The sequence below is a fragment of the Pyxicephalus adspersus genome, chromosome 4 (genome assembly GCF_032062135.1).
Source record: "Pyxicephalus adspersus chromosome 4, UCB_Pads_2.0, whole genome shotgun sequence".
NCBI lineage: Eukaryota > Metazoa > Chordata > Amphibia > Anura > Pyxicephalidae > Pyxicephalus > Pyxicephalus adspersus.
Genome location: NC_092861.1, coordinates 45661144 through 45687803, shown reverse-complemented (window position 1 = coordinate 45687803; position 26660 = coordinate 45661144). Strand labels below are relative to the sequence as shown.

The 26660-nt window shown below is 36.8% G+C and overlaps 1 protein-coding gene across 1 annotated transcript; it reads right to left on the bottom strand.

Annotated features, from left to right (window-relative positions):
- Nucleotides 1-10453: 10453 nt before the first annotated feature.
- Nucleotides 10454-16649, bottom strand: LOC140330034 (uncharacterized). Its single transcript, XM_072410394.1, has 3 exons — nucleotides 16609-16649; nucleotides 13192-13779; nucleotides 10454-12157 (listed from the first exon to the last, which is right to left on the bottom strand). The coding sequence occupies exons 2-3, from the start codon at nucleotides 13775-13777 to the stop codon at nucleotides 11286-11288; spliced, it is 1458 nt and encodes a 485-aa protein (XP_072266495.1). The 5' UTR covers nucleotides 13778-13779; nucleotides 16609-16649; the 3' UTR covers nucleotides 10454-11285.
- Nucleotides 16650-26660: the final 10011 nt, after the last annotated feature.

The following is a 26660-nucleotide window of genomic DNA, read 5'->3' as shown; positions in this document are numbered from 1 at the left end:
AATACAAAACTTGCTAAAATCGTAACTTAAATTATAAATTATCGAATAGTATACAAGCTAAATATTTGTATATATTGCTCTTAGCAGTGAAATTCTTAAAATATGACCTTATAATAACGTTCCACTTCATCTTTGTTATCCAACACCACACTTCACAAATTTCCCATCTGAGCCTTTACAGAATTTTTTATGGAAAGCCAGAGGAAAACATTTCCTATTGACTTCATATGAACATTGCCTAAGCACATCTAGAAAGTTGTCAGGGTAAAAATATTACAGAGATACCATTTTTATCATTTTTCCTTTATAAAGTATAAATATACTTAAGTACTGCCTTTGGCAGGAAAATGAAACTTTGACGAGACAGGGAAGTTAAAGATAAAAAAGGAGATTTACAAAGCATGGTGGATGGTACCCAATCTCAAAGTTAATTTTAAAACCTCACAGCTCAAGGAATGATTTAGTGGCTGAGAGACAGATGGTAATAAAGAACACACTTGGTTGGTCTTGCCATATTATCATCAGGTTTTGGGACAAAGTATTGCTTCTTTCTTCTCTACTTTAGACTTACCGTACATACAGGCAAGATATCTGGTTGGCCATCCTCCACACTAGAATCAGTATTTTGACTACCAAGTAACAAAAACTTTCAAAATTTTTCCTACTATCAGCCAATCACACTATTACTGCATCTTGGAAAAAACAGTATTTATATCTCACCGCTAGTCCATTCCTTCCCTCTCCTTTCCAGTCAACCATTACCTTTACCCCCTCTCTTTTTTACTTTATTTAGTTCCTCGTGCTCATGATTTAATTTATTTATTCTTCATTGTGAGTATTAGTGTATCCTATTACAACCGGTTATCCTCATATATTGCACAAGAACTTGCATACATTAGCCAAAATCTACATCATGACTCAACCAAAGCCCACATTACTCTTTGTTTAGCGTGCAAACCCCTTTCTCTGGTTGTACTTACTTTCAGGTATTTATCAATACACTACATTGTTTCTTTTGGGTATTTTATATACAGCTCAGCTTTGATATAACCCACCTATTTACTATACTTTATGCCAACACATTATTACATTTCCATCTACAGTATTCTTTGTAAACCTTATAATAAAAACACTAAAATAAAAAAGAATGTCCAGCATGCACCACAGGACAATATAATTGACTTGTAACCCAAGAGGATTGCCATCTTTAGATCGGACAGAGAGGCAGGCACTGTAACAGAGGTAGATGTAAAAAAAAGGATTTTGTTACAGGCAGCACCACAGCAAAGTGTAATATTCCTAACCTTTTGATAGGGAGTGAGACAACGAAAAATATGCTTTTTTGCTTTAAAAATATTTAGGTTGCATTTGTGGACCTTTGGTACAAGGTAAAAAAAAAAAGCAAATGAGATTTTTTTAATAGGGATTACATTCCCAACAACAGCACACCAACATTTCATAGACTTTTATGAAAGAAGCAGAAGGTGTCCTTCATTCCCAAAGCTTACACCCCATTTGTTATATCCAAGTGCTGGCCAGCACCAACCATCTTCACTACTTGCCCAGTTGTCACTAAGACTAAAGAATTCTTCTTTAATTTTCTTTTTACATGATTTGACTAGACTTGATTAGATTATTTGTTGTCTTGCCCCAGTTGAATATTATGAAAAATTAGATGGTTTAGTATATCACAAATGCAGTTTTTCACCTATATCTCTCTGCCTATCTATGGGTTTATTTGTCTATACACAAATTACAGTTGTTTATATGTGATCTCACAAAAACCTTTGTGCTGTATTTAGCTGCAGAAGGTAACCCTTGTGTCCCAGATGATACTAAGTCTGAATACACAAGTTTGAAGAACAATCACAGGAGCCATGTACAAACATGTTTATTTCTCTTGGGGCATATACAGCAGAATATCACCAACTAACCTTAGCCCTTTAAAAGATCCTTATGACTAAGCCCAGTACTTGTAAAACAATATAAGGTCAGTTGTCGCTATTCTGCCATATTTTTACCTCCTAAGAAATACACCTAAGTTTAAGCAGCAAATGGATGAGCATCCAACAACTTTTCTTTCAAAGAGCTTTTTGGTAACTTTGTCCACCTGTGGTGGAACAACAGCCTCAAGAAAAATCATTATGGATATTATATGTTTTTTTAAAGAAGTTGTTAATAATGAAATGGTCAATTGTATTGTACCCTTATGGGATGCAGAAACACAGCAAACACCATGCTGGACTTTTGCCCTGCAAGTCATAGGAGATGATAGTTAATACAAGGCATCATCACGGGCAGCACGGTGGCTCAGAGATTAGCACTCTGGCCTTTGCAGCACTGGATCCCAGGTCAGGACACTATCTGCATGGAGTTTGCAGGTTCTCCCCGTGTTTGCGTGGGTTTCCTATGGGTACTCCGGTTTCCTCCCACATTCCAAAAACATGCAGCTAAGTTAATTGGCTTACCCCAAAATTTGTCCTTAGCCTGTATTAATGAAATATGACTATAGTAGGGTCATTAGATTGTGAGCCCCTTTGACGGACAGCTAGTGACATGACTATGGACTTTGTACAGCTCTGCGTAATATGATGACGCTATATAAATACTGTGTAATAATAATAATTATTATTAGGGGAACCTACCACAGATCACCAAAAACTAAAAAAAGGTGTGATATTCTTTTATGTCCCACATGAAGCAAATCATCTTTTCCTTGAACCAGTTTCATTCTACAGAAATTCAGTGACTTATCTTAGGTAGTAAATATTAGAATCTAAAAGGCCAATTTTAAAAGTCCTTGATATTGTACATTACAGTACAAGTTTAGGTTTCAATACAAATGAAGGTTTACACTTATGACACCAAATAAAATAAAAACAAAAATAGTAGATTACCTGATAAAATGTTCATTTCTTAAGTAGAATATTTATGTTTGTAATGTACTTTCCTCATTTCTAGCATAAAGATTAATATTTATTTCTCTATGGGAGCATTAACATGAGCAACCATTTGTTACATAAAAAAGCAATAGTTAATTCCTGCTGTTACATTTGTTATATTTAATTTAACAATATGTCACCAGGCATAATATTTGAGAACAGAAAAAGAATATATAAAAAAAGGAATTTGATCAACCCTGACCAGCTCACTGGAGCTTGTAGATCCAATACTTGTTGGTGACTTGTGAACAAGTGAGTAACAGTTTGTGTACAGATATATAAAAGTAAATTAGACAAGAGGAGAAAAGGGAAGCAGGCTTTTAGGTCATATTCAATCCATTCACAGGTAAAAAAAGAAGAGGTAGTCCAATATGTCTGTATATAAACAGGCTGCTTGTACCCATTTCTGTTTAGAATTCAAAACAAGTGATTGATCAGTTATGACTCTCAAAGTTTAAGCCTACCATCTATATACTTTTGATAAATGTATTTATTTTCTTGGTAACAGTACACTTACAGTAGTAACAGTAGGATATGTGACCTTATATGCTTCAGGGCTTGTGCTAATAGGTTTCACATTTAGTCTATCATATGGTATCTCTAAAATTTTGTGACATGCATTTTTTTTTGCTTTGATTTACCCTTTAATTGTTCAATCAATTGCTTTAAGATGGTTCTGAGTTGCACCCAGCTGTTTCAGAATTGCATCAGGCTGCAATGAGTTGCTTAGGTATTTACATTGATAAAAAAAGATCTGATGCAAAAATCAAAAATTCTCAAATACATAAGCTCCAAAGCAAAGTCGTGGAGGCCACCTTATACTACAGGATATAATTTATAGGCTTACCTACAACTGGGTTACCAACATCCAGGCCTCCAAACTTCTATAAAAATCCAATGCTCAGTTATTTTGTAGAAGGAGTACTATAAAACATCCACATGACAATGTATATTTTAAAGCATACACTGTTTTAAAAGGAGTATTGGCACAGCAAGATATTCTCTAATTATTGTGATACTAAAATAAATCATTTACACAATAATAGTAACTACAGGGTCAAGTGTGTCTAACACTAAAGCAGTATTCAAAAATACAAGGCAAAATGAAATTTTCTTTAACATTTTATAATATTCTCAACACTATGGCTTATTGTCTTACTTTCTGTAATGAATGTCAATGTCACCAGGGTGACTGTCATCCCCAGTACTTGCAGGGCTTGTGATGTATTCACATCCTCCCATTCCTGCGGTCAAGGTCTGAATGTTCTTATTGAACAGAGTGCATAGACTTGCCAGTCACGAATTGTGTTTCGTGAAATAAAGATATTTCAATTGCAGGAACAGCATTGCCAATTATACTTTGCAATTGTGATTTCTTAGCTGTTCCCAAATGATAATCAGTCCAACACATACACTCCCTGAGTCCTTTCTACTCACATTGGGAAAGAAAGGCAAATATATAAAACAAGCAGGGAGCAGCATCATTGTTATTTCTTACCTGATGCTTTCTGCTTATCATGAATACAGTTCCTGAAAGCCACATCCATGATGGCCTTTACTAAGAAGTAATCTATTTAACTGTTTTCGTCATACTTGTTCAGCCAATAGAAGAAGAAAGGAGCAGCAGCCGTGCTGCGGTGATTGAGTAAACCTTTTAATGTGATACTCATGAAGATGTAATCTGAGAAAACTCTTATGTATTGACTCCTGTTCTGTGCTACGCTATGCTTTTTTCTTCCCAAGCCTGCAACAATTTGCTTCACAAAAGGCATTGCTTTATAAGTTTTACTATGCACACAGTTGGTACAAGTTAATATGCCTAATGTTATTGCCACATCACAACTGTTCATTTCAGTATTCTAATGCAAATTTGTCACATGTGAAGCAACACCACAGTGCTGAAGACTGGAACACCAAACAAATTATACTGACATCAATCAATTTAAAACAATTAACAATTTTGTATGCTAGAAAGAAACATTTATATGTAGAATGTAAAATATTCATCAACAAAAAACAATACATTGGGACAGATTTGCACCTAAAAACTTGAATTGTTGTCTGGAAATAACAGAAATTATCTTAAATTGGTATGGTAAACCCTTGACTACATCTATTTAGAAATATTGGGCAAACCAGACTGACTAGGAGAATGCAGCAAAGACTGAATGTTGGTCAATGCTCTTTATATGTTCTATGTCAAAGAAAAGGTGTCTACTAGTCAACCCTGAATGGAAGTTTGACAGAGGAGCCCCTTGTTTCCTTATAGAAACATACTCTTTAGAGCTGTAGTTGCAATCTTTTGGACCTCATGGACCACTAAATTCATTATTTTAAATCCTGACGTCCAATAATAAATTTTAAAAAAAGATAAATACATTTGTAAAATAATGGATCTTCCTAATGGTGCCTGACATGGACTGTGGAGTCTCTAATTCATTGATAAGCTCACGCTTAAGTGAAGTATTAATATTATTACTATTATCATTAGTTGCATTATCTTTGGTATTACTAAAAAATGCAAAATATTTGTTTGCTTTTTTCTCACTTATGGGTTTATTTCATTTGAATCTAAGACCAAACAAGTAATGATAGTGAAACTATTTGATGCCATTAAATATAACAGGTAAAGAAAATACACAGGAAAGGTCATACATACCTAAAAGAACATCTGAGAAATAAACAAATAAAATAAAACAATCCGCTGAGAATTGGTATACACGGAGCAGGGTGACAGTTGTAATGGTGGAAACAATACTGAAAGCATACAGCTCAGCAATGATTGCCTCATACAAGTTAAGAATACACTGACGTCACGCTGCACCTCCCTTGTTTTTCCCTCAGTTTGTGAATTTACTGCAATATAAAAAGGAAAATTGTCATTCAGAATATAAGAATTTATTAGAATATTATGTTTTGTTTTATTATTAATAAAACATAAAAAATGGAAATAATGTCAAAATTTTCTTGTGGACCACTGGTTGGCGACCACTGCTTTAAAGCAGCCATTCCCATGCATTCTGACCACTACTGTAAGGGGGGCATTCTACCAACTTGCAACCTACATTGAGAAAGGCTGCACCACAAAGGCTGGTTTTCTATAATCCAGTGTATTTACAAAGAACAATTAGTGTAATGACCACTAATCAAACACAGAGTCAGTAACACAACATGTACAAGTCTCGCGTTTCCCCCTGACAGGATAGTGCAAGGGAAAGCAGCAGACTAATAACCTCAGCTGTCTGGACGTCTGTCTCTCTGTTTTGCCCTTATATCAGCATGTCACTTGTTGACATACTTAACAGGAGAACAAACTTAGTAATGTGTGGTACAGAATATACTTGCATGTATGGTACCTGAATCACTGTGAAATAATACATCTTTGTTATCTGCATTTAAAATGGGTTAATACTTTGAGAAAGGGGGATGTGTGCCTCTAAAACAAAAATTGATTTGGAGTTTTCCCACATAGTTCTGTTGACATCACATATACTTTAGCAGTTGCAGGTATAAGCTGCCAATTTCTGATTGAATATGTATTGAACCCTTATGTTCTACATAGAGGTAGAGGTGCCCAAGCACAAGATTCCATGAGCTTCTCCAAGGATGAGATGATGGAGGTATGGGAGAAGTGGGTGGTTTGACAGGGGGAGGAGGAGGTCTGCATAGTCCAGCTTGTTAGGAAATGAATCTGACTTTAAACCATTTTTAACTGTTGATGTATAGGGAGTATGATCTGGAGATTGTAAAATAATGTCCTGGGAGCACAGCAGTCAAAGTAACACCTCATCACCTTATGTCATAGAATCTTGTTTGGAAAGTATAGGAGGAGAAATCAGATTGGAAAGTGCCAGCATGATGATACAATGCTACTTTTACGTTATACCAATATAAAGCATTATACAAATGCCAAGTGCCAGGAGGATATATATATAATTTTAAAGTTGTCAAATTGGGATTTATTCCACCAAACCAATCTGATCCCACTACTAGATCTATCTTCCCTGCCAACACAATGCTCTGATGCAGCTTGATACTGTATTTACTTCAACAGACCAGTGCACTTTAAAAAAAAAAAGAAGCCATGATTATATTTTAGCTAGACACTTAATTGACAGATTCCATGCACTGAATTATTTTGCTCATCATATAAACATTTTTATGTTCTTTTTTTTTGTTAGATGTGTGTTTCTGCATTAATCATAATAGCCTAATAATAGCCAAAGTGAACAAATGAAATTCTAATAGCAACAGGCTGACAAGTCAATACAGTGTATAGAAGCTAAGTGGTGAACAGAAGACCTGTTTTATGAGCCATAAGTGCTACATCTCAACTCCTCTCATCACTGGAATCAGATGGTGAGCAGGTCAAGCAGATAGGACCAGAAGGAACAGTTGATGACAGACAACATTTCTGCATTATAGTGAAAGTATGTCTACACGACGGGCCAAGACAGGAAGTTTACAGGAAGAAAGTAGTGAAATAATATTATAAGATCTAAGTCTATTAACAAGCAGCAGAGGTGTTAATTCTGTATAGATAGGTGCACAACTACAGGCAAGCAAAGCTGCACAATGCACTTTTGATTTTGAAAAGTTTATTTTCAAAGGTTATGATTTACAATAATCCACAATTCTTTCAATAATTTGCCTTGTTCAATTTTGGCTTTTATAAAGTATTTAACTAAAAATAAATATCCGTCATCCTGTTTTGGAAAGCCATTATAGCTGTATAAGTGTTGTGCTAACCACTGAGCCAGCTTTGTCCAGTCTGGCATCAAAGAAGGGGACAAACCCACTCTGAGAGCACGACTGGTATTCCAAATCACTAGGTCCTGCTATGAACACTTATCCAGGAACAGCGTGTGCTCTGCCTAGTCGTGAAAGACATGCAATCTTATTTAAAAAGGCTGCTCATATGCAAAGTGTAGTAACTTAGAAAATGATCACCTTTAAATGCCAGGCGTGCAAAAGTCCACCTTCATGAAAATGGCAAAAAAAGAAATGTGACCAGTACCTAAGAAAATGTCATATAATGTAATATAGAAATATAGAATAGGAAAACAAACATAGAAAAGGGAAAACATATCAAAAACTAGGCATACAAATTATTGAAATAAATTAGCACATGGTACAGATTTTTCTTTTTTTTATTTATAGATAAAACAATGAATGTTAATAACCATGCAATGTAATTCTACATTTGTCTAGTATAGGAAAAATAGCAACTCAAAATATGTTGTGAAGCACTTTCTCTACCATTAAAAAGAAAAACATATATAATACAAAAACATATCAATCATTTTACTGGTAGCAAACAAGGAAACAAAATCTATCAACTATCAAAAATACAAGTTGGATTTAAAAAATGCCATTTAAAAATGTGCAATAGAAAGCTTTTTGACATTACATAGAAAGCATTCAACAAAATATGCAGCATGACCGTCATAGAAAATGGATGTCTATTTCTACAACTGCAAATTACTATTCAACATTTGTGACAACTTCAATTTTGTACAGCTAAACAGCAAAATCATTCAATTTGCTAAATAACAAACATTTCTATGTATCATTCAACTTGCAGAGGCTTTGTGTCCTACTGGAAAAGTCCAAATGTTGACCAAGGTCATGGAGCCCAATCTATTACTGTGTATATAACACAAATACAGCCTTACATAGATTTTTACTAGCTACACCCAGCAACAAGACATATCCCGTGGATTGAAACAATGCAAACTTCACAAACAAGTACACATTTTGAAGAGAGATTTTTCTACCTTGACCTCTACCAACATAACTAAAAAAAAGTGTGTAAAGACAGATTTCTCCTTTAACAACTATTGTAAGAAGTAATTTTCTTTTTGTAAAATAATGTATCTTCTACCGTAAAACTCATATTAGGTGTATGGCCTTGTGCTTTTATTACGCCAAGGCACTTTTGTTATAATCAGTGCAGCTAGATTTATTCCGTATATGTTGTTATAAATAATGTAACAGCGTTAATACAATAGAACTTCACATACATAATGTATTGGTTGCATTGAAGAAATTGTAGAAGCAATGACTAATGATGTGTTTCTAATTTTTTCTTTGTTTATAGAACAGTATCCCAATTGCTGTCTGACCTTGCCCTGAGACAACATACAACCGTATTAATACACACTGACACAATAGTCAAATGCAGACGTAGTTCACTTCAGTGTTGTGTTTGAAGATCTTGTGGTGACGTGATGACTGATGCACTCCCTGGTGACACCAGGACCTTGCTCTTATAAGCAGTAATAAGAAAGCAAAGAGTATACTTGTGCTGCATCACCTAGTATCACAGTAACAGTGGAGTTTCGCATAGGACTTCTGTAATCTGTTTAAGCGGGTGATCTCTTGACATTGGCTTAACTTGCTTTGCTTCCCCAGAAGGAATTATGAAAAGGATGGCACTTTTTCAGAAACATTTTCACATGTAGCTTTTTCCTTACTTTTTTAAAATCTGACTGCTAAAATAGCCAAGATTTGAAAAGGGCATTTCGAAAGATAGATTTAAATAAGCAAATCCAAGAGGCCAATATACATATATACTCTGCGGAGAATGCGGAGAAGTAGAACAGGGTAAAGCATGGTTTTTGTGATACAATGTCATTCATTGCTAATGCCACCCCAATGCATCCTTGGAGCATATTATGATTCACTCCAGGACAACACACTCATTGCTCCAATGCTAAAAATAGTATAGGTCCAAATGAAAGGGCTTCCTAATGGAGAACACATATGTGTTAAAGCAGTGCATATGTGTGAATGGGCTCTGATTTTTATGCACTGGTAAATGTTCATAAAAAAAAAAATGTTCATAACTATGAGGTGAATGTTGACTGTCACAAAAAGATTATTTGTAATTCCAGAGCCGACTATTTTGTTATCATAATTAGTCGTATAGAGTAAGAAGACATTAAAGCCAAAGTACAGGCTTACTTCCAGTCTTGTACAGTTGTACAGGCTCTTTTCCTGTACTAAAATACCTTTAACTCTGATTTTTCTGCATACTGTGAGTATTAGAAGCTGCAGCAAGACAGAGCCTGTTTCAGTGATATAAACCGGTAGTAGCACATTTGCCTTTTATATATACATCATTTTCAATAGCAACTTCATATAATTAATGGGAAAGTAGAGTGTAATATCAGTTAGTAATTTAGGTTACCATTGCCGTATTTACCTTTAACTGTTTAACTGTTCAAGCAGCAGGGAGAGAACTTTCTCTCACACTGAAAAGTGCTGCGAAATTGCCATGACATCCAAAGTAGTAATATTTTCTCTTTTTTTATTTTCTTTTTTTGGGATTTTTGCAGTGGAGCCTATGGTAAACAATTCACGTGATTGTTAATGTACACAATTGTTCAAGTGAAATCCCTAATCTTCAGGTGAGTACAGTATAAATGCAAAAAAAGTCTGTTTCATCAGAAATTAATTTATTCTGTTTGCTTCTTAAGACCTAAAACTAATGATGGTGACAAAGGTAATCCATGATTGCATAATGTTTATTTAAAAAAAACACTTATCCCAGTAAAATCCCTTGTAACAGGGTGACAACACACAAGCAATCCGAGGACAGGGAGGACACGTTGTCACCCTTCAACAGAAAAGGCGAAAACAAGAACCTTGACAGCATGATCACAATATTACATTTTTACTGGAAGCTGCAAATTTAGAAATACTGTAAATTACTTTAATATTGTTATCAAAATTAAAAAATTACCAAAGATTACTTTAACATGCTCAAGTTCATATAAGATTTATGATTGGAGTGACCGTGTTCACATATAGTTTTTAACAAGCCTTTGTAGATTCCCGAACCCCACAAAAAAATAAAAGTTTATAAGAAATGAGCTGTAAAAAATACAATTTAGAAGTGATGGAAAAACAGAACTGGTTTGCTAGACAAGTTTCTTCTTTAGGGTATACTTTATTTCTCATTTCCACATTACAAAGTAGACCTGGGCAGAACATACCAGGTTCTAGATAATATGAATAACAAATCTGACACCTGTAATATTTTATTCCTTGCCATACATACCCATCAAACTGCATTCTAAGCATTATACATTTATTGTATTTTTGCAATGCTATTTCAAAATAATGCTACAGAAGGTAGATTAGAAGGAGCTAGCCCCTGGAGTTAAAAATAAAGTTATATTTACTCAGCTATTATCAATAATAATTAACAATAAGTCATCATATAACTTTATGCTTTATATATAAAATTGCCACTGGGGCCTTTATTATTAAGTATACTATAAGCATATGAATAGGATAAGAAATATTCTAATGCACAAACTTGTCCATTTGAAATCCCTAATCTTCCAGTGAGTACAGTATAAATCCGGAGAAAAGAGAGTCTGTTTCATCAGCAATTAATTCATTCTGGCCTCTGCTTAGAACCTGAAGCCAAACCTCATCATCTTCAAGAAGATGGAGCAGGAGCGATCCCGAGGCTTGGCATGCATTGCGTTCAGATTGCCTGACTTGTGTCTGTACAACGATTCTACCATTGTGAACTAATCCAGCAACAAGAGGAGAGTGTGATGGCCTTATGTGATATGAGAAAAAGTAGACACCTTCAATAGTGGCCACAAACACACCTGAGTTTATATTGTATGGTTTATTTTCATTTACAAAAATTTTATCAAATCGTATTGCCTGTCCTGGTATTAAGAAATTTCTACTTCCTCTGAAAGCTACTGAAAATGCAATATTATCATGTTCCTTTTGTGATCCTTTTTGTCCTTTTTCTCCTTTTTTTCCAGTAATTCCAGGTGGTCCACGGTATCCTTGTGGCCCAATAGCGCCAGGCATGCCTCGATCACCTTTTGGTCCAGTAGGGCCCTTTTGACCCATATGTCCTTGGAGTCCAGTTTCTCCTGGAGTTCCTGGTATCCCATCTGCACCTTGGTTACCTTTTGCTCCAGGGTTTCCCTTAGGGCCCAATGGTCCTTTTATACCTTTTTCTCCTGGCTCTCCTTTATCACCTTGTAATCCTTTGGATCCATCATTACCTGGAAATCCCTGATCCCCTTTATCACCTTTTTCACAAACAGCACAATATTCTCCTGGTTCTCCCTTAACTCCAGCAGAACCCATCTCACCTTTATCACCTTTATTTCCTGCTTCTCCTTTGGGACCAGGGTCTCCTATTATACCTTCTAATCCTTGGGGTCCAAGTTCTCCTACAAAAAAAATATGAGATTAACACCAAATAACAGCTTGATAAATTGACTTTTCTGCTTGCTAAAAAGGATTTTTGCCCATTAATTAAAATAATAAAGAATGTGCAAGTCTGTGTAGGAGAAGGCAATTAACCTAACATGCAATACTTAACAGCATTATGATGATATTAGTGATATTAGTATGAAAGTTTGGCTAAGTAGTATATGTGTTTCATGCAGAACAAAATTGAGTTTTGTTCAAAATACAAAAGTATATTTTCATAAAATGTGAAATTACCAACTTTTATTTTACATAGGCACCTGTTAATTCATTATAACAGTTTAGTAAATCATAGAAGCTATTTTAATTTCGGCTTAGACCACATAGGTTTTAAAATAGTTTGGTATTTCTGGTCTCTTGATATAGGCTGCTGCTTCGGGCGCCATCAATGCTCTTTGGAAATATCATGTCATTAACAAATTAGCAGTTCATTTAGCAAAACATATTTTAGCTTTAGTAGAAATGATACTGAATAGTTGATCAACTTTGTGAATTGTGGTCTTTGCTTCAGTTCATTAACAAGTATGTTATTTAGGTGTAACGAAAACATACAAAATCAAAGCAATTAAAATTTTTATACTTTAGAAGAAAAACCTATAAACCTTTATTCATAATGATATATCCCAAAAATGCAAAACGTGTTTCTAATATAATGCATTTTATGAAATCAGCTACAATGGTATCTAGTTTGTTTGAAACTTACAATGACACATTTACCAAGTCTTCTAAATAAATATTATTTTATTTTTTGTAGAAAACACCAGTGGCATTCTCTTAGCTTGGACTTTCACACCAGCATTACGTATTCATTTCACATAATTTACGTACATATCAGGTAATGCTTGTAAGAATGTTCAAACATTGTTTAGATAAGATGACCAGATAACCTCTAACGTAAATTCTCAAGTGATCAGATGCCTGTGACATGCTATTTGTTCTATCTCTCACAAGCTAATGAGGCGTGATACATGATGCTATTTACAGGTACAGTTACCTGGCTCTCCTCGGTCACCTTTGTCTCCCTTTTGTCCTGTGGGTCCAGGAATATTACAGAAACACTCTTTTTCTTCAGTAGTGTTTTCCATTGGTATTTCCAAGAATGGACCTGGTTGTTCATCAAATGGATAGGCTTTGTTAGTATCTAGAATTGGGAGTAAGGTGCTATTGTTCTCGGTGTCTTTGGGAGCACTGTCTACTGCATGCAGGGAACTCTCAGTGATGTTCACATTGAATACATTCCAACTAACTGGTTGCTTGTGCTCATTACTTCTTGTAGTTAGTTCCTGTTGTTTTATATTATTTTCCACTCCATCTGTTGCATTGTCTAAAGCATAGGTTACTGTTGATGTTACAGCAATCTGGGAACTGGTTTGAATCCCGCCATCTGTGACTGGATCAGTTTCAGTTGTCTGAAGGTCCACATCAAGAGGAACAGTAAATGCTTGTTTGGGCTCCTCAGATTCAGTAACATTGAGTGACTCCATTGTGAAACGCGGGCTAGCTGTCAAGCTAAATATTGCAGAGGTTTCACTACTCCACAAACTCCATAGCAGTAGTTGTATCAGCAACACAGAAAGCATACCTGCAATTTAGACAAAAAGAAATACACTTTTATTACACTAAGCTGGTTGGCCTAAAATGTATTTTAATAGGCTATAAACCTGGCTACCTATTATTACATAAATCCAAACACACTGCAAGGAATATGTTAATTATTTTAATAACAGGGTTGTGTTATAAATTCACTAAGTAATTCATTTAAGAGGAAACCTTCAATAAACAGACCAGCATTGTACAAGCTGTACTTATTTTAATTGCCATAAGGCAAATGTTAATTTTATTTCAAATTCTTAGTTTGGGGAATATATTGGTAGCCTAAACAGAACTGATTTTAGAACAACAGTGATTCACAACATTTAAAGCACTATGATCAGACACAGTGTTCACCTGACCTCAGTACGCGCTGAGCATTACTTGCTTGACATTAGGGGTTAATCTAAAAAAATTCAGCTTTAAATAGTGGAAGTGAATTATCTCCAAGCCTGCTTATTTATTTTTCTTTTTTCCAAAAAACATAAACTTCACAGATTCACTGGCATTCTGCAGTCACACAGCTAGGGCAGGTTAGTGGTTCTGTGGGTGTTCAATACATTTTTAACTGTGAAAAACATTGTTAACCTGGAGCAGTCTATTGCAATCTGCACCTCACTAGGTAATTTGATTGTCCCATTCCAGTGACACAATTATATATTCACTCAAATTTTGATGTTTTGGTTGACTGAAATCATTCACATACATTCAAAAGCTGATAGAAAGTTTGCAAACAAGCCAAGTGTATAACCATCCTTAAGGTTAAACACTTTAATTTTGATAATGTATTGTTATTATTATTACTAATAAACAGGATCTATATAGCGCCAACATTTACTCAGCGCTGTACATTAAATAGGGATAGATTATATGTAATATAGTGTTTTAAGAATAAAAAAATACCCATAAATTTACAAGTGACAAGTATCATAAGAATACCTTGTTAAAAAAATGTAAATTTTATTTTTGTAGCTGATGAATATACAGTATTTTATAATATTTGAAGCACTCATATTATGACCCTCATTATTAGGGATAGAACGTGAATAAAAACATTGGGGAGAATGGTATATTGATTACTCAAAGGTATATGATGTACCATCCCTACACCTGCAATCCATCCATTTAAAAAATTCAGAGAAATAAAACAAAAATGCAGCTCCTTTGTTAAAATGCTGTACACATCAGCAATAATTACTGAGAAAAAATAAAACATCAGCACAATATAGTTGTCCCAGGGTGGTGCAGGTGTTCACTATGACCTATCAGATTTATAAAGATTAGACATTTAACTCTAATGTATTCTTTGTTTTGTACTGACAAGTAGTTCAATGGGGATATGGGTTAATGAGCATAGTTCTTCAAATCTTCAAATCCAAACTCATTCTTGAAATGAACAAATCAGTCCAGACAGATCAAATGTCCCAGTTCACATGCTTGCAATCCCAGGCAGGGAGGAAATTTAAAATAGTTGATTATACTGAATAGAAATGACTCATTGGATTATGACAGATCAGAACTCGCACATCTCTAGATAACAGACCTCATACTTGTATTTAGCCGTGTAATATGAGATATAGTTTTATAGCCAAATCATATCCAGACCCATGAATATTCAATTTAAGTATTAAAATAAAGTGTATCTAAAGACTTTTTTCATGTTGTTATTTTGGTTTCATTAAGGAGATTTCTCTAAAATTGTGTACTGTAGACATCAGGAAGTGGGAGAGGATGCTGTTATGATGAATCTCCCCAGCAGGGAAGCAAAAACACCCTAAAAGGTTTGATATGACTTTCCTTTTTTTTTAGAAATAGTAATCTGTCTAGGCATTAGAAACACTATTAGGACTTGTTTTGTAATACTGCTACATGCTAAGTCCCCTTATATATTTTGGAGAGAGGTTCCTGAACTTGTACATACATTCACTTTTATAAATAGAGTCTTCTGTAACACTAATGACATTTTCTAGCTGTGTTACTTAAGTCCTTGTGTGTCAACATACATAGTTAAGTCCTTGAGTGTCAACATTCACTCACTGTACTGAATGAAGAAGTAGCACTGTCACACTAGGCTACTATCCTAATATATTCTACAAATAGGTACATATTACAAGGATGCACAAGAATTCATAGTCTATAGAAGATAACTTAGAAATAAAATAAAATCGTTACAAGAAGATTGCAATTTTGGCAAATCAACATGTATTTTCTGTACTTGCTGAAAATGTTCTGAAGGAAGAAAACTAACACGGTCACAATATCCTTTAGATGTATCCTACTTTCCTCCTTAGTTGGAAACTTAGCTGGGTAACCATTTATACTATACAGTTTCATAACCAGATATGGCTCCTGCTCACTTTAGTAATACTGAACAGGAGACAGAAAAAAAGAAGACCACAGCAGGGCAGGGAGTGAGCCAGCCAGACCCACTACCATGCAATGCATCATGATGACACTTCTGAAACGTAAAAATGGGCATTAGAGAAGCGGGTGATGTACATAAAACAACAGTGATTAAAGAAATCACTACTACGATCAAACAGCTAAAATTGTATGATTTGTAAATCAATCTGTTGGAATAATGAGCCAGATCTAGATATGCTAATCTGTCATGTAGATCAATCGGTAGCAAACATGCAGGTGGAGATTTATCATAAAAGATGAAGGAATACTTATCTGAAATAATTGCACTGTCATGAAATTTTTAAATATTTAGCAACCCATATTACTTTGATTGATTTTTCTGCAAAGCTTTCCATTTATTTTTCAAAGATGCAGCTCAATCTTGAAATCATATTCAGCCCACACAAACATCATTTACCTGCTAGAAGATAAGAAAATAGGTGACCTTCTGATACGACTTTTGCCTTTGCAAAAATGCACATTGGATTGAGCGGTATTAAATACAAGATGATGAACAAAGGCCATTTGTACTCAGCAGTAAAATGTGTGTCCCTTTACCGGCTTCATATAAGTATAATCACAATACTTAACCGGTTCTCTGATGTAAGCATCTGTGGCCCCTAATGTAACCCATCTAGTGTTTCCTGATCTGTAATTACAATTGATATTACAGAACTATTAATATTCTTCCATTAGTAGAGAAAATGTTCCTTGTTGTATGGAAAGTAAAGCATATAATTTTCCAGGAACCTGTACAAGTGACTTCCAAGCTAACAATTATGAAACCGCATTAGGGACTGTATTCTTTACTGGTATTTCATTTGCTTGAGATTATAACTGTAACATGCTAGTTAAAATTAATTTCAAAAGAATAGCTATTAATAAAACAATCCTAGAGTTTGTTGGTTTCTAACTTATAAATAAGGAAGGAAAAATCTTAGGTTTATTTGAAACATGGAGTTTGAAATAAGATGCAGTACTCATTTATTTTATTAGAGCTAAAGTATAGCTGTTTTTATATTGTACAACCTAAAAAATGTAAAGAAATTATTTGCCTCTGTTTTAGATGCTTTATAAAATATCCTACCCCTTCTATCATATTTCATTCTAATTAAAAGCATGTATTACACAAAAACAGAAGAAATCCTACAAATCAGGCTTCATTACAAAATAGTAATTAATATTATAGAAAGAAAGAATACCAATCCTTAAGAATTAAGAAAATATAATGGCTGTACATCTAGGTTGTGTCTGTTCCTATGTCCACCCTTCAAGTAAACTAAGATTATATGTATTGTGTAGGTGGGATAGGTAAGGGGGGTATGAGTTGTTATTATGTTTCTCAAATATATACCTTAGCTTATGCTATATACTTTTGTATAGTTGGTAATGCATGTTCCCTGTCATTCCATCTTGTATTAATGGGCTGTAAAGGTGGGCATATTTTCTGTTTGAATCTCAACCAAATGTTTAGATTATTTGCATTGCTCGTAAATGAGGGGTCAGCGTGTCAATTGGTACAGTATTTGTTCCCTTTTGAAAAATCTTGCTGTATACCATTAGCTGTAAAATGTTTTCTTTCTTCTTCTATTGAAATAAATGTTCCTAAACTGTATTGGAATGTCAGGCTATATCCCATAACTATCCCACATGTGTGCTACAAACTAGGTCAGTAGGACTGCAGTCAGCATAGTTTGTATGTATTCTGAGTGTTCAGCCCACATGTATGGACAAGTTATCATTACCAATCCTTACCACAGTCTAGCAAATAGTATCCTAAACAGGAAAATTCACAGCAAACACATTGCTCCATGCTGCCAAAAAAATCCTCTCTTTGTTGATTTTCATATTTACACTGTTGGTTTCCATTTTAAAATGCTAGTTGCATTGCTAATTTACAACCACCCACCTACATATAATCACCAATACTCACCCACCCACATTTAGTCGTATCCACCTATACCTCCAGGTTTCAATACCTAACAGGAATGCATAGCAGCAATGTCCTTATCCAAAAGTCCTTATCCACATTTTTGCTGAAGACATTTATTCAAAGCATTTGAGTAGCCAGGTCACTAACATTTGAATAATTTTAGGTTAGCAATGGCAGCTTTCATATTACTCCTAGGAATTGGTCACTTTACATTTTAGAAGTATCACTTTATTATACACCTGCTGTGATTCCCACCACTAGAGGGTAACATTTAATCGTGCAGTATTTCATGATGTCTTCTTTCCATTACACTAGCTGTTCCTGTGCTGATCCTGTGCACAACATTAATGTTCATGTAACATGCATTAATAGTCTAAGTGAGCTTCCAATTAAAAAGAAATGACTTACAAATTAAGATGCAAAATTATGCTATTAAATTTAGAAAATAATTTGATGATTGCGGATAATTAAAACCATTAAAATTAGCAATGCTATAATAAATAGCAAACCTGGAAAAATGATGAGATGTAAAATTTAACAGATTTTCTAACAATATCCAACCCTTTCATGATGTACTCAGAATACAAATGATGAATGATCCTAATTACAATGTCTCGGATTTTCCATATGCTGCTGCTTGGGCTGTAATTAACAGTTCTATTTAGAATAACAAGGGTTACACTTTGCTGGACAGGACTTCAAAGAACAGGGTCAGCAAAGTGCTAGCAATGTGCCTCCTTTCCGATAATGGCTTGTCGCAGAGACTGGATTAATAGCGGGGAACATTTAAAAATGACCCCATGCTAGCCGCAGTTGTTTTTATAATAAACTGCAGTCTGACTTTGGTTTATATATTTGGTCTAATATGCTTGTGTACTACTGTTAGAGCTCATCTGAAGGTGAGATTTTTGTCACTTGGAAACAAAAGTTTTAAACTTGACAATAGCCTCATCAGTAGGGTTGGTCGAAATTGCCTCTGTACGGTTCACTGACAGTTCACCCAAACTGAACCCAATGTTCAGGTTAATTTGTAACTGAACTCAAATCCTATTGAAGTCAATGACAGAGACATATCTGACCAACACTATGTACAGCACACTGCAGCTAGTTGGTCCAGAAAACTGTGACAATTATTAAAAAAGCTTAAAAGAGTGTGGAGTCACCCTTAAATCAGAACTTAACCTAAAATGAAAAAAACTTGCATTTACTTCCACAGATCCCTCAATCCCTCTGGAGCTTTTCTCCTCCTTCGCCCTGAGGCCTGCCATCTTAATCAATCTTCTTTATTTTTCAGTCTAAGTCACCCAAATTTACTGCACAGGTGCAGGATCGGGTGAAGTAGCCAGCTGTAAATGGGAAAAAAAGAGTGCTGATCTAATTGCACATGCGTGAGATTGGCATTTTTCCCATTGCAGGGAAGAGCCAATTCTGCACAGGCTCGATATCAGGCGAAGTCATGAGGGGAGATGCTTCCCCCCCCCCTTTTTTTTTAGAAAAAAAAGTGTCTCTTCAAAAAAAAGACCCTAAAGAATGTATCTGGTCCAGAATTAAAAAATAAGCCCAAAACCACTATAGCTTTTCCTGAAAAGATACTATAAACAGTGAAGAGTCTATACATAACAATAATGTGCTATCCTAACAGAACTGCAAATGCCTTAAATGACTTGATAAACAATATATGGAAATAATATCAAGAAATCTTGTCTACAATAATTTTCATTTACAATAATAATCTTGTATCACAATAGAGAGTACAACAATGTAAAGGATGCATACAACACATACTGGCTTGAACTGGCCACTGATAGAAGAATGGATTTGTCACTAGGTTACAAATAAGCCAGGTTCACAGCTTCTAATTATTTATTTTGCTTCACCTGGCAATTTTAGTATACAAACACTTATTTCACCTTTTCTTCTACTGTCTTGTGGGTTCAGCAGTTAGCAATTACATTGTTGTTGGCTGTACATAAACTGGAAATCATCTGTAAATGATTTGTGTAGTGTCACTTTTATCACACTACATACCTCCACATTGTGAGCACAAACTAAAAAGTGTTGTAAGCTGTTTATAATAGCAGAAATATGGGATACCTATATATATTTGGTATTTGCATGCTTACTCCTGAAACTAAACACATCATTTAAAGTGATCAAATGCTGGAGTTCAGTTTCAAATGTATATTGTTACCTTCAGCAATGGACACATAATCAAATTAAACTTAAGCCATAAATCTAACAGTATCAACCTTCTCTTTACCAAATGTTCAATTTTAACCAATAAACCTTACCCCTAAATGTTAGCCTTCACATCGAGGCAATAGAGAAGTTGCCAAAATGTTCTTATGGCAAGATAAATTGGAGTGTAAATTTCTGGGATCAAAATTGTTCTCAGGCACTAGTTACTTCCCAAAGTTCCCAAAGGATTCTGGCTATAGCGAATTGAAGACTAAATTACTCTGAACTAAGTAATCTGGATGGGCTTTCTGTTTATGTCATAAATAAAATGTTTCACTTGTTACTTTAATCTGTTTTTAAACAATTCAGATTGAGTGGGGGGGGTGAAATATAACTCTTGTTGGGTTTTAACTGCCATTTAGAGCTCCTTTAGATAAATTTATTCTCACTTGCTGTTCTGCTGACAACAGTTGCACTAAATAGAAAGTGAGGGAAAACCCAGTTAGGGCACAGAAACAAAAAAAAGGCATTTCACTAAACACATATCAACTTTCACTACAAAGTTAGCTGTTTATTTCCTGGCAAACAGCAAGGTGTGGGAAGGAATGGACTAAAACACAAACTTCCTAACATGGCCAATATCTGTATAGTCAATATAAATGGTTTCAAGAGACTCCAAAAACAGGTGAGGTTACAAGAAGGCACCTAAAACACCTGTTTTATGTTGGCACCAGATTCTGCTTTAAAACAAAGGTCACTAGAAATTAACATTTTCAAAACTGTTCAGAAATTACAGTAATCAAATAAAACAATGACTCTTCGTTAAATGTCAATACATTGTACAACACATTTTCTCTGTAATATTATAGCAGCGGTGCACTTTAAGTTGCTGCTAAAATACTCTTTGTTTTTTGTATTGCAGGAACGTAGACTATGCACAGAAATACAGATACACAGAATGTTTTGTTTCTGAATTACTACATTCAGTCATAATAAAGCTATATTAGTGTTACGCTTTGCAGTGCTGAAGGGAACAGAACCTACTCTACCACTTTACCAATGACAGTGTTAGTGATTTTTCAACTTTGCATCATAATGCTGCAAAATAATTTCACATATAAATATAGCTGAGAAATTGCACAAACAGTAACAGTTTATTGTTTCCATGGTTACCTATACAAAGATAAATGACTTTCAGGGAATTAAATACAGATTTTTGGCAGGAACAGGGAGTGCAGCTAGGAATCATTTTGTTAAGGAGATTTGCTACTTTCTCAGGTGTCCCAGTTATGTTGGGTTTATTGGACACATTATGTGCACAGTTTGCATTCACAATCATCGCAATATACAGAAGCCAAGAAATGCATTTCCATATAGCAGGTAGATTGTGAGCTTCTGTACACATGGCAAGAGAGCTGTAAGCTCATATTGAAATAAAAAGAGGGCTATGAACTTGTGACCATGTGGAAAATGGATTATGAGCTTGTGTCCAAATGACCAGAGGACAAGAGTGGTCACATGAAATAGGGACACACCTTATTAAAAGGCAAGCATCACATGTGGCTCGCGGGGGGAGGGGGGGTATAGTTAGGTCTAAAAACCCTCTGGGAAGAGTCATCAGAAGACCTGGTAGTTAACCTGTGATGTATTTCAAATAGTGCAAACTGCGATCCAAAGGGTAAACAATTTACTAGGTTAAGAATTTTACCACGTTCATTTCAACGGAATTGATTAGATTTGAAAGGTGTTTAGGCAGAATTTTGCAGCTTAAAAACACAATTGTGTAAAAACATTTACAAACCTCATTTAAACTAAAATGCAATTCTGTATCACTAGGCATGATGGAACAGTATGTGCATGATGGTATGATAGTACAATATGTGCTCAACATGACCATGAGTACGCCAATATGAACAGAGAGGAATTTGTAGCCTTACATCATGACAAATTAACCATCATATTAAATCAATAATTGCTGATAATTTTTAGGGGGAGGGGGGCATTGTATTGTAATAATTACAGATAAGGATGTTGCTATTGTTAGCAGCCACTCCTTTAGCAGAACTACAAGAGAATATTTTCTCTTTCAGAGTAGCTATTAAATGAAAATCCTTGCATAGGTTACCTAAAGATACAAAAGCACTAAACCTTTGAAATTTCTTTCATTAGTGTCAGGGACAGATTCAACCATTCAGACAATTGCATGGGCTATTACCAACAATTATTGATCAGAGGGATATCAGCAATTAAAGACACTAAATAGTTTTTAAACAAATTAAGACAGTTTTGCAGATATCCAGACGGTTGGAAATTAGCTAAAGTGTACATTTTGTCTTTTATACACCAGCATATCCATTTTTGAGGATTTAGAAGCTGTGAGACACCTTTTAAAACAAATAAACAGTGAAATGTCTGTTGGGTTTAATACTGAGGATCTTTCAATGATCTTAAACATCTCATTGGTATTTTAGGTATTTAAATAACAAAACACAAAGAGAATCTGTCCACTTCAGTGTTCTCTAAACCAATTCATAGGAATACTCTCTTACACTTTCATAGTGTACAACACCCCTAGACATTTACTCAATAGCCTTTTTGCTTTAACCCAAATACACAGGCCACAGAACTGGAGAAAATGTACCAGAAGTTTCTTTAATACCTTACCTCTGTTCTGGATTTGCCCTAAAGTTAAACTACAGCTATTCACTTTACTTCTTGTTTCTGCAGTGATTGTGGCTCTCTTCTATTCCCTGACTATCCAGTTTGTAAGTGGTACACTATCATCATTTACTAATTTTTCCTTCCCCACAGCATACCAGATACATGAATATTTCAACTACAGAAACTGTAAAAGAGTTATGTGTATAACCGAAGGTGTTCCTGTATGCTAATGTATGTGAGGAAATCTAGTGACCTTGTTAAGGTGTTTCAAAACACCCTGTGGAACCTGTAAACTGTCCATAGCTTTTTTGGAGAAGAGCAAGGTGATTGATCAAATCAAAGCAGATATTTTGCAAACATAAAACACAAGGTAGGTGAATTTGTGGTAATGGTCACAGAGCCATGCAGACAACCCTTCAGGATCTACACAACAAGGACCTAAATGCCTCAACACAAATATCATGTTTTTGAATCAGCATTAAATATAGGGTTTACTGTACATATTATGCATGTTACCTAGTTTACATTGCTCACAGTTGAAGTAAATACCTTGACCAGGTAATTTGGATCTACCGCCCCCACCCTCCAAAAGAAAACCCCACACCTTAACTTCTCAAAACATTTCCCGCACCAATAACAATTTTTCCACTTCAAATTGAATCCCATCAATATTTGCATAAACTGTCACAAATTATATCCGTGACATAACACATCCCTAATCAATTCCCTCATGGACCTACGCCCCAAATCATTACCCCCAGCATGTATAACTACCACATCCGGCGGGCGGTCCCACGATGCGAATCTCCGGAAATCCGGCACCACTCTACTCCGCAACATGCCCAGAATACCCAGCCAACGCAATGTGGCTACCTCTCTTGAAAACCCCAGCTGCCAACCATCCGGCCGAACTTCAGCCCGCTTGGCTCCCCACCAGACAAAGGAATGTCCCAAAATCCAAATTATGGCAGGCCGCGCACCTATAACACAAAATAAATATGAAGAACCATGTAAAAACCAGGTGCAAACAACTCCTACCCCCCATCCCTACTACCAATCCCATCTCACAGCAGGTGAGGCCGAATGTACAATTGAAAGCGCCTGGATTCCCACCGGCCAATCTGTTTAATTATCCTTTCCCCCAGACCCCATCTAGCGGCCTCAGTAGCCGCCCCAATCCTGAATGAATGAGACGAGTAGACCCCAGGGTCTACCCCCATGACCCCCAAGCATTTCTTGAACACCGCTATGAACTGAAAACGGGACAAACAGGCCCCATCTTCATGAATTAGCAATGGACCGTCCCTTTTTGGCCTAAGTCTAAGAAAATCCCCAACTACCGCGACCGGCAGACGGGGGATCCAACCATCGGGAATAGCCGCACCCAAAAACCTTTCCCCACTTGATCCGTTTTTGATTGCCTTATAAGGACACTCACCTTGCCCGGCGTCCATTGCACATCCTGAAACAGCACTCCACCAGCTTTTTTCTTGGCTGGACTGACCAGCTCCCCGATGCGCATAGCCCCAAAAAAGGCCAAAGAAAACGCCGACTTGAACAGCAATTCCTCATACCCGCTTGTGCACACCCTCCCCAACACTGACAGCAAGCCCCCCAACAATTCAAAGGATACCGGTCTCCGAAGATCCACTGTCCGGCGACCCCTCCTATAACCCTTGACCGCTTGCCGAACTACAAACATTTTGGTAAAATCCCGCTGCCCTTTTATCTTGCAATAAAAGGCCATCCCAGCCAATTTCCTATTAATGACCGCCACAGATACCCCTTTTGAGAAATCCTGAGCCAACCAAAACAATACCAAATGTACCGGTTCTATTCCAGACCCCAAACCTCCCAACTGCGCCCATAACTGTTCCCATTCCAACCAAACTGCAGAATAAGCCCCCCACATCCGCTCACTCACCGACCTTCTAATCATATTACCAATTAATCCAGGACAATCTTCCACAACTCCTCTGGACAACGTGCTCCGTGCAGATCTGCTTCCGGTGCCAACAAACGAAACCTGTCCCACTGAAAACGAGACAAGGCATCAGCAATGACATTGTGTAACCCTGGGATATGACGCGCAAACAAATAGATGTTATGCTGAAGGCATTTCAGCACCAGCTGCCGCAACAGCGGCACCGCTGGCGCTGATGAAACCGACAGGCTATTAATAGCCTGGACTACCCCCAGGTTATCACAATGAAACCTCACCTTTTTGGTAGCAAGAGCCTCGCCCCACAATTCAACGGCCACGAGAATGGGAAACAATTCCAATACCCCTAGGTTTTTAAACAAACCAGCCCCCACCCACTCCTGAGGCCACGCCCCCACGCACAATTTTCCTTGAAAATACGCCCCAAACCCCGTCGAACCAGCCGCATCGGTTAACAGCTCCAAATCCACGGCTGACACTGGCCCTTCAAACCACATAGCCTTGCCATTATAGGTGTCCAAGAAAACCTTCCAGACCTGCAAATCTGCCCGCACTTCTCTAGACAAGCGCACAAACTGTGCCGGCAGCCGNNACCCCCTCCGTGGCAGCCGCCAACCTCCTACAAAAAATGCTACCCATCCTGACCACTCTACATACAAAATTCAACTTACCCAACAATGACTGCACCTCCTGAAGCCGCATCTTCGTGCGAGCACACGCCGACACCACCTCCTCCCGTAAGGCGCTCAATTTGTCCACCGGCCCCCTACTTTCCATGGCTAGTGAGTCCAATTCTATCCCTAAGAATGTAATGGTGGTCCCAGGACCTTCATTCTTATCCTCAGCGAGAGGCACACCAAACGGCTCCGCCACATGCTGCAATGTCCCCAGTAGCACCCTACATACAGAACTACCCGTCGGCCCAATTAACAAGAAATCGTCCAGGTAGTGGATAACTGAATCCACTCCGGCCACCGTTCTTACCACCCATTCCAAAAAGGAACTGAACAATTCAAAAAGTGAACATGATATAGAACAACCCAAAGGCAAACATCGGTCCACAAAATACTCCCCCTGCCACTTACAACCCAGGAAGCGCACATCCGCCGGATGTACTGGCAGTAAGCGAAAAGCCGCCTCTATGTCCGCCTTAGCCAACAACGCCCCTGTACCATAGCGCCGCACCCACTTAATTGCCGCATCCAGCGATGTGTAAGCCACTGAGCACAAATCTGGATCTATGCCGTCATTCACCGATCCCCCCGGCGGGAACGATAAATGATGAATCATCCTGAACTTACCTGCCTCCTTTTTGGGCACCAAGCCCAACTGGGAGATCACCAAACCTTCCAGCGGTGGTTCAAGAAAAGGCCCACTCATCCTCCCCAAACTCACCTCCTTCTTCAATTTTTCCAAAACCACCGCTGGGTATTCCAAAGCAGATTTTAAATTCCTTGGTTCGGGCGGGATCACCGCCAAGTTGCAAGGTATCCGAAAACCCTCCTCAAAACCCTCCTCCAAGATCCGCGCGGCCACCCTATTAGGATACTTACCGAGGAAAGGGCGCATCCTTGCGATAATCACTGGTGTCCTGCCCTTTTCCACTGCCATCGCCACCTTTTCCGGCTCCGTTCTTGAAGCATCTTGCCCATCCGTGGTTCCCCCCACACCCAGAGCATTCGTGCCTAAACCGGCAGGTGCCCCCGAACTTACAAGATCCCTCATTGTATAACCAGCAAAGACCTTTTTTCTTTCC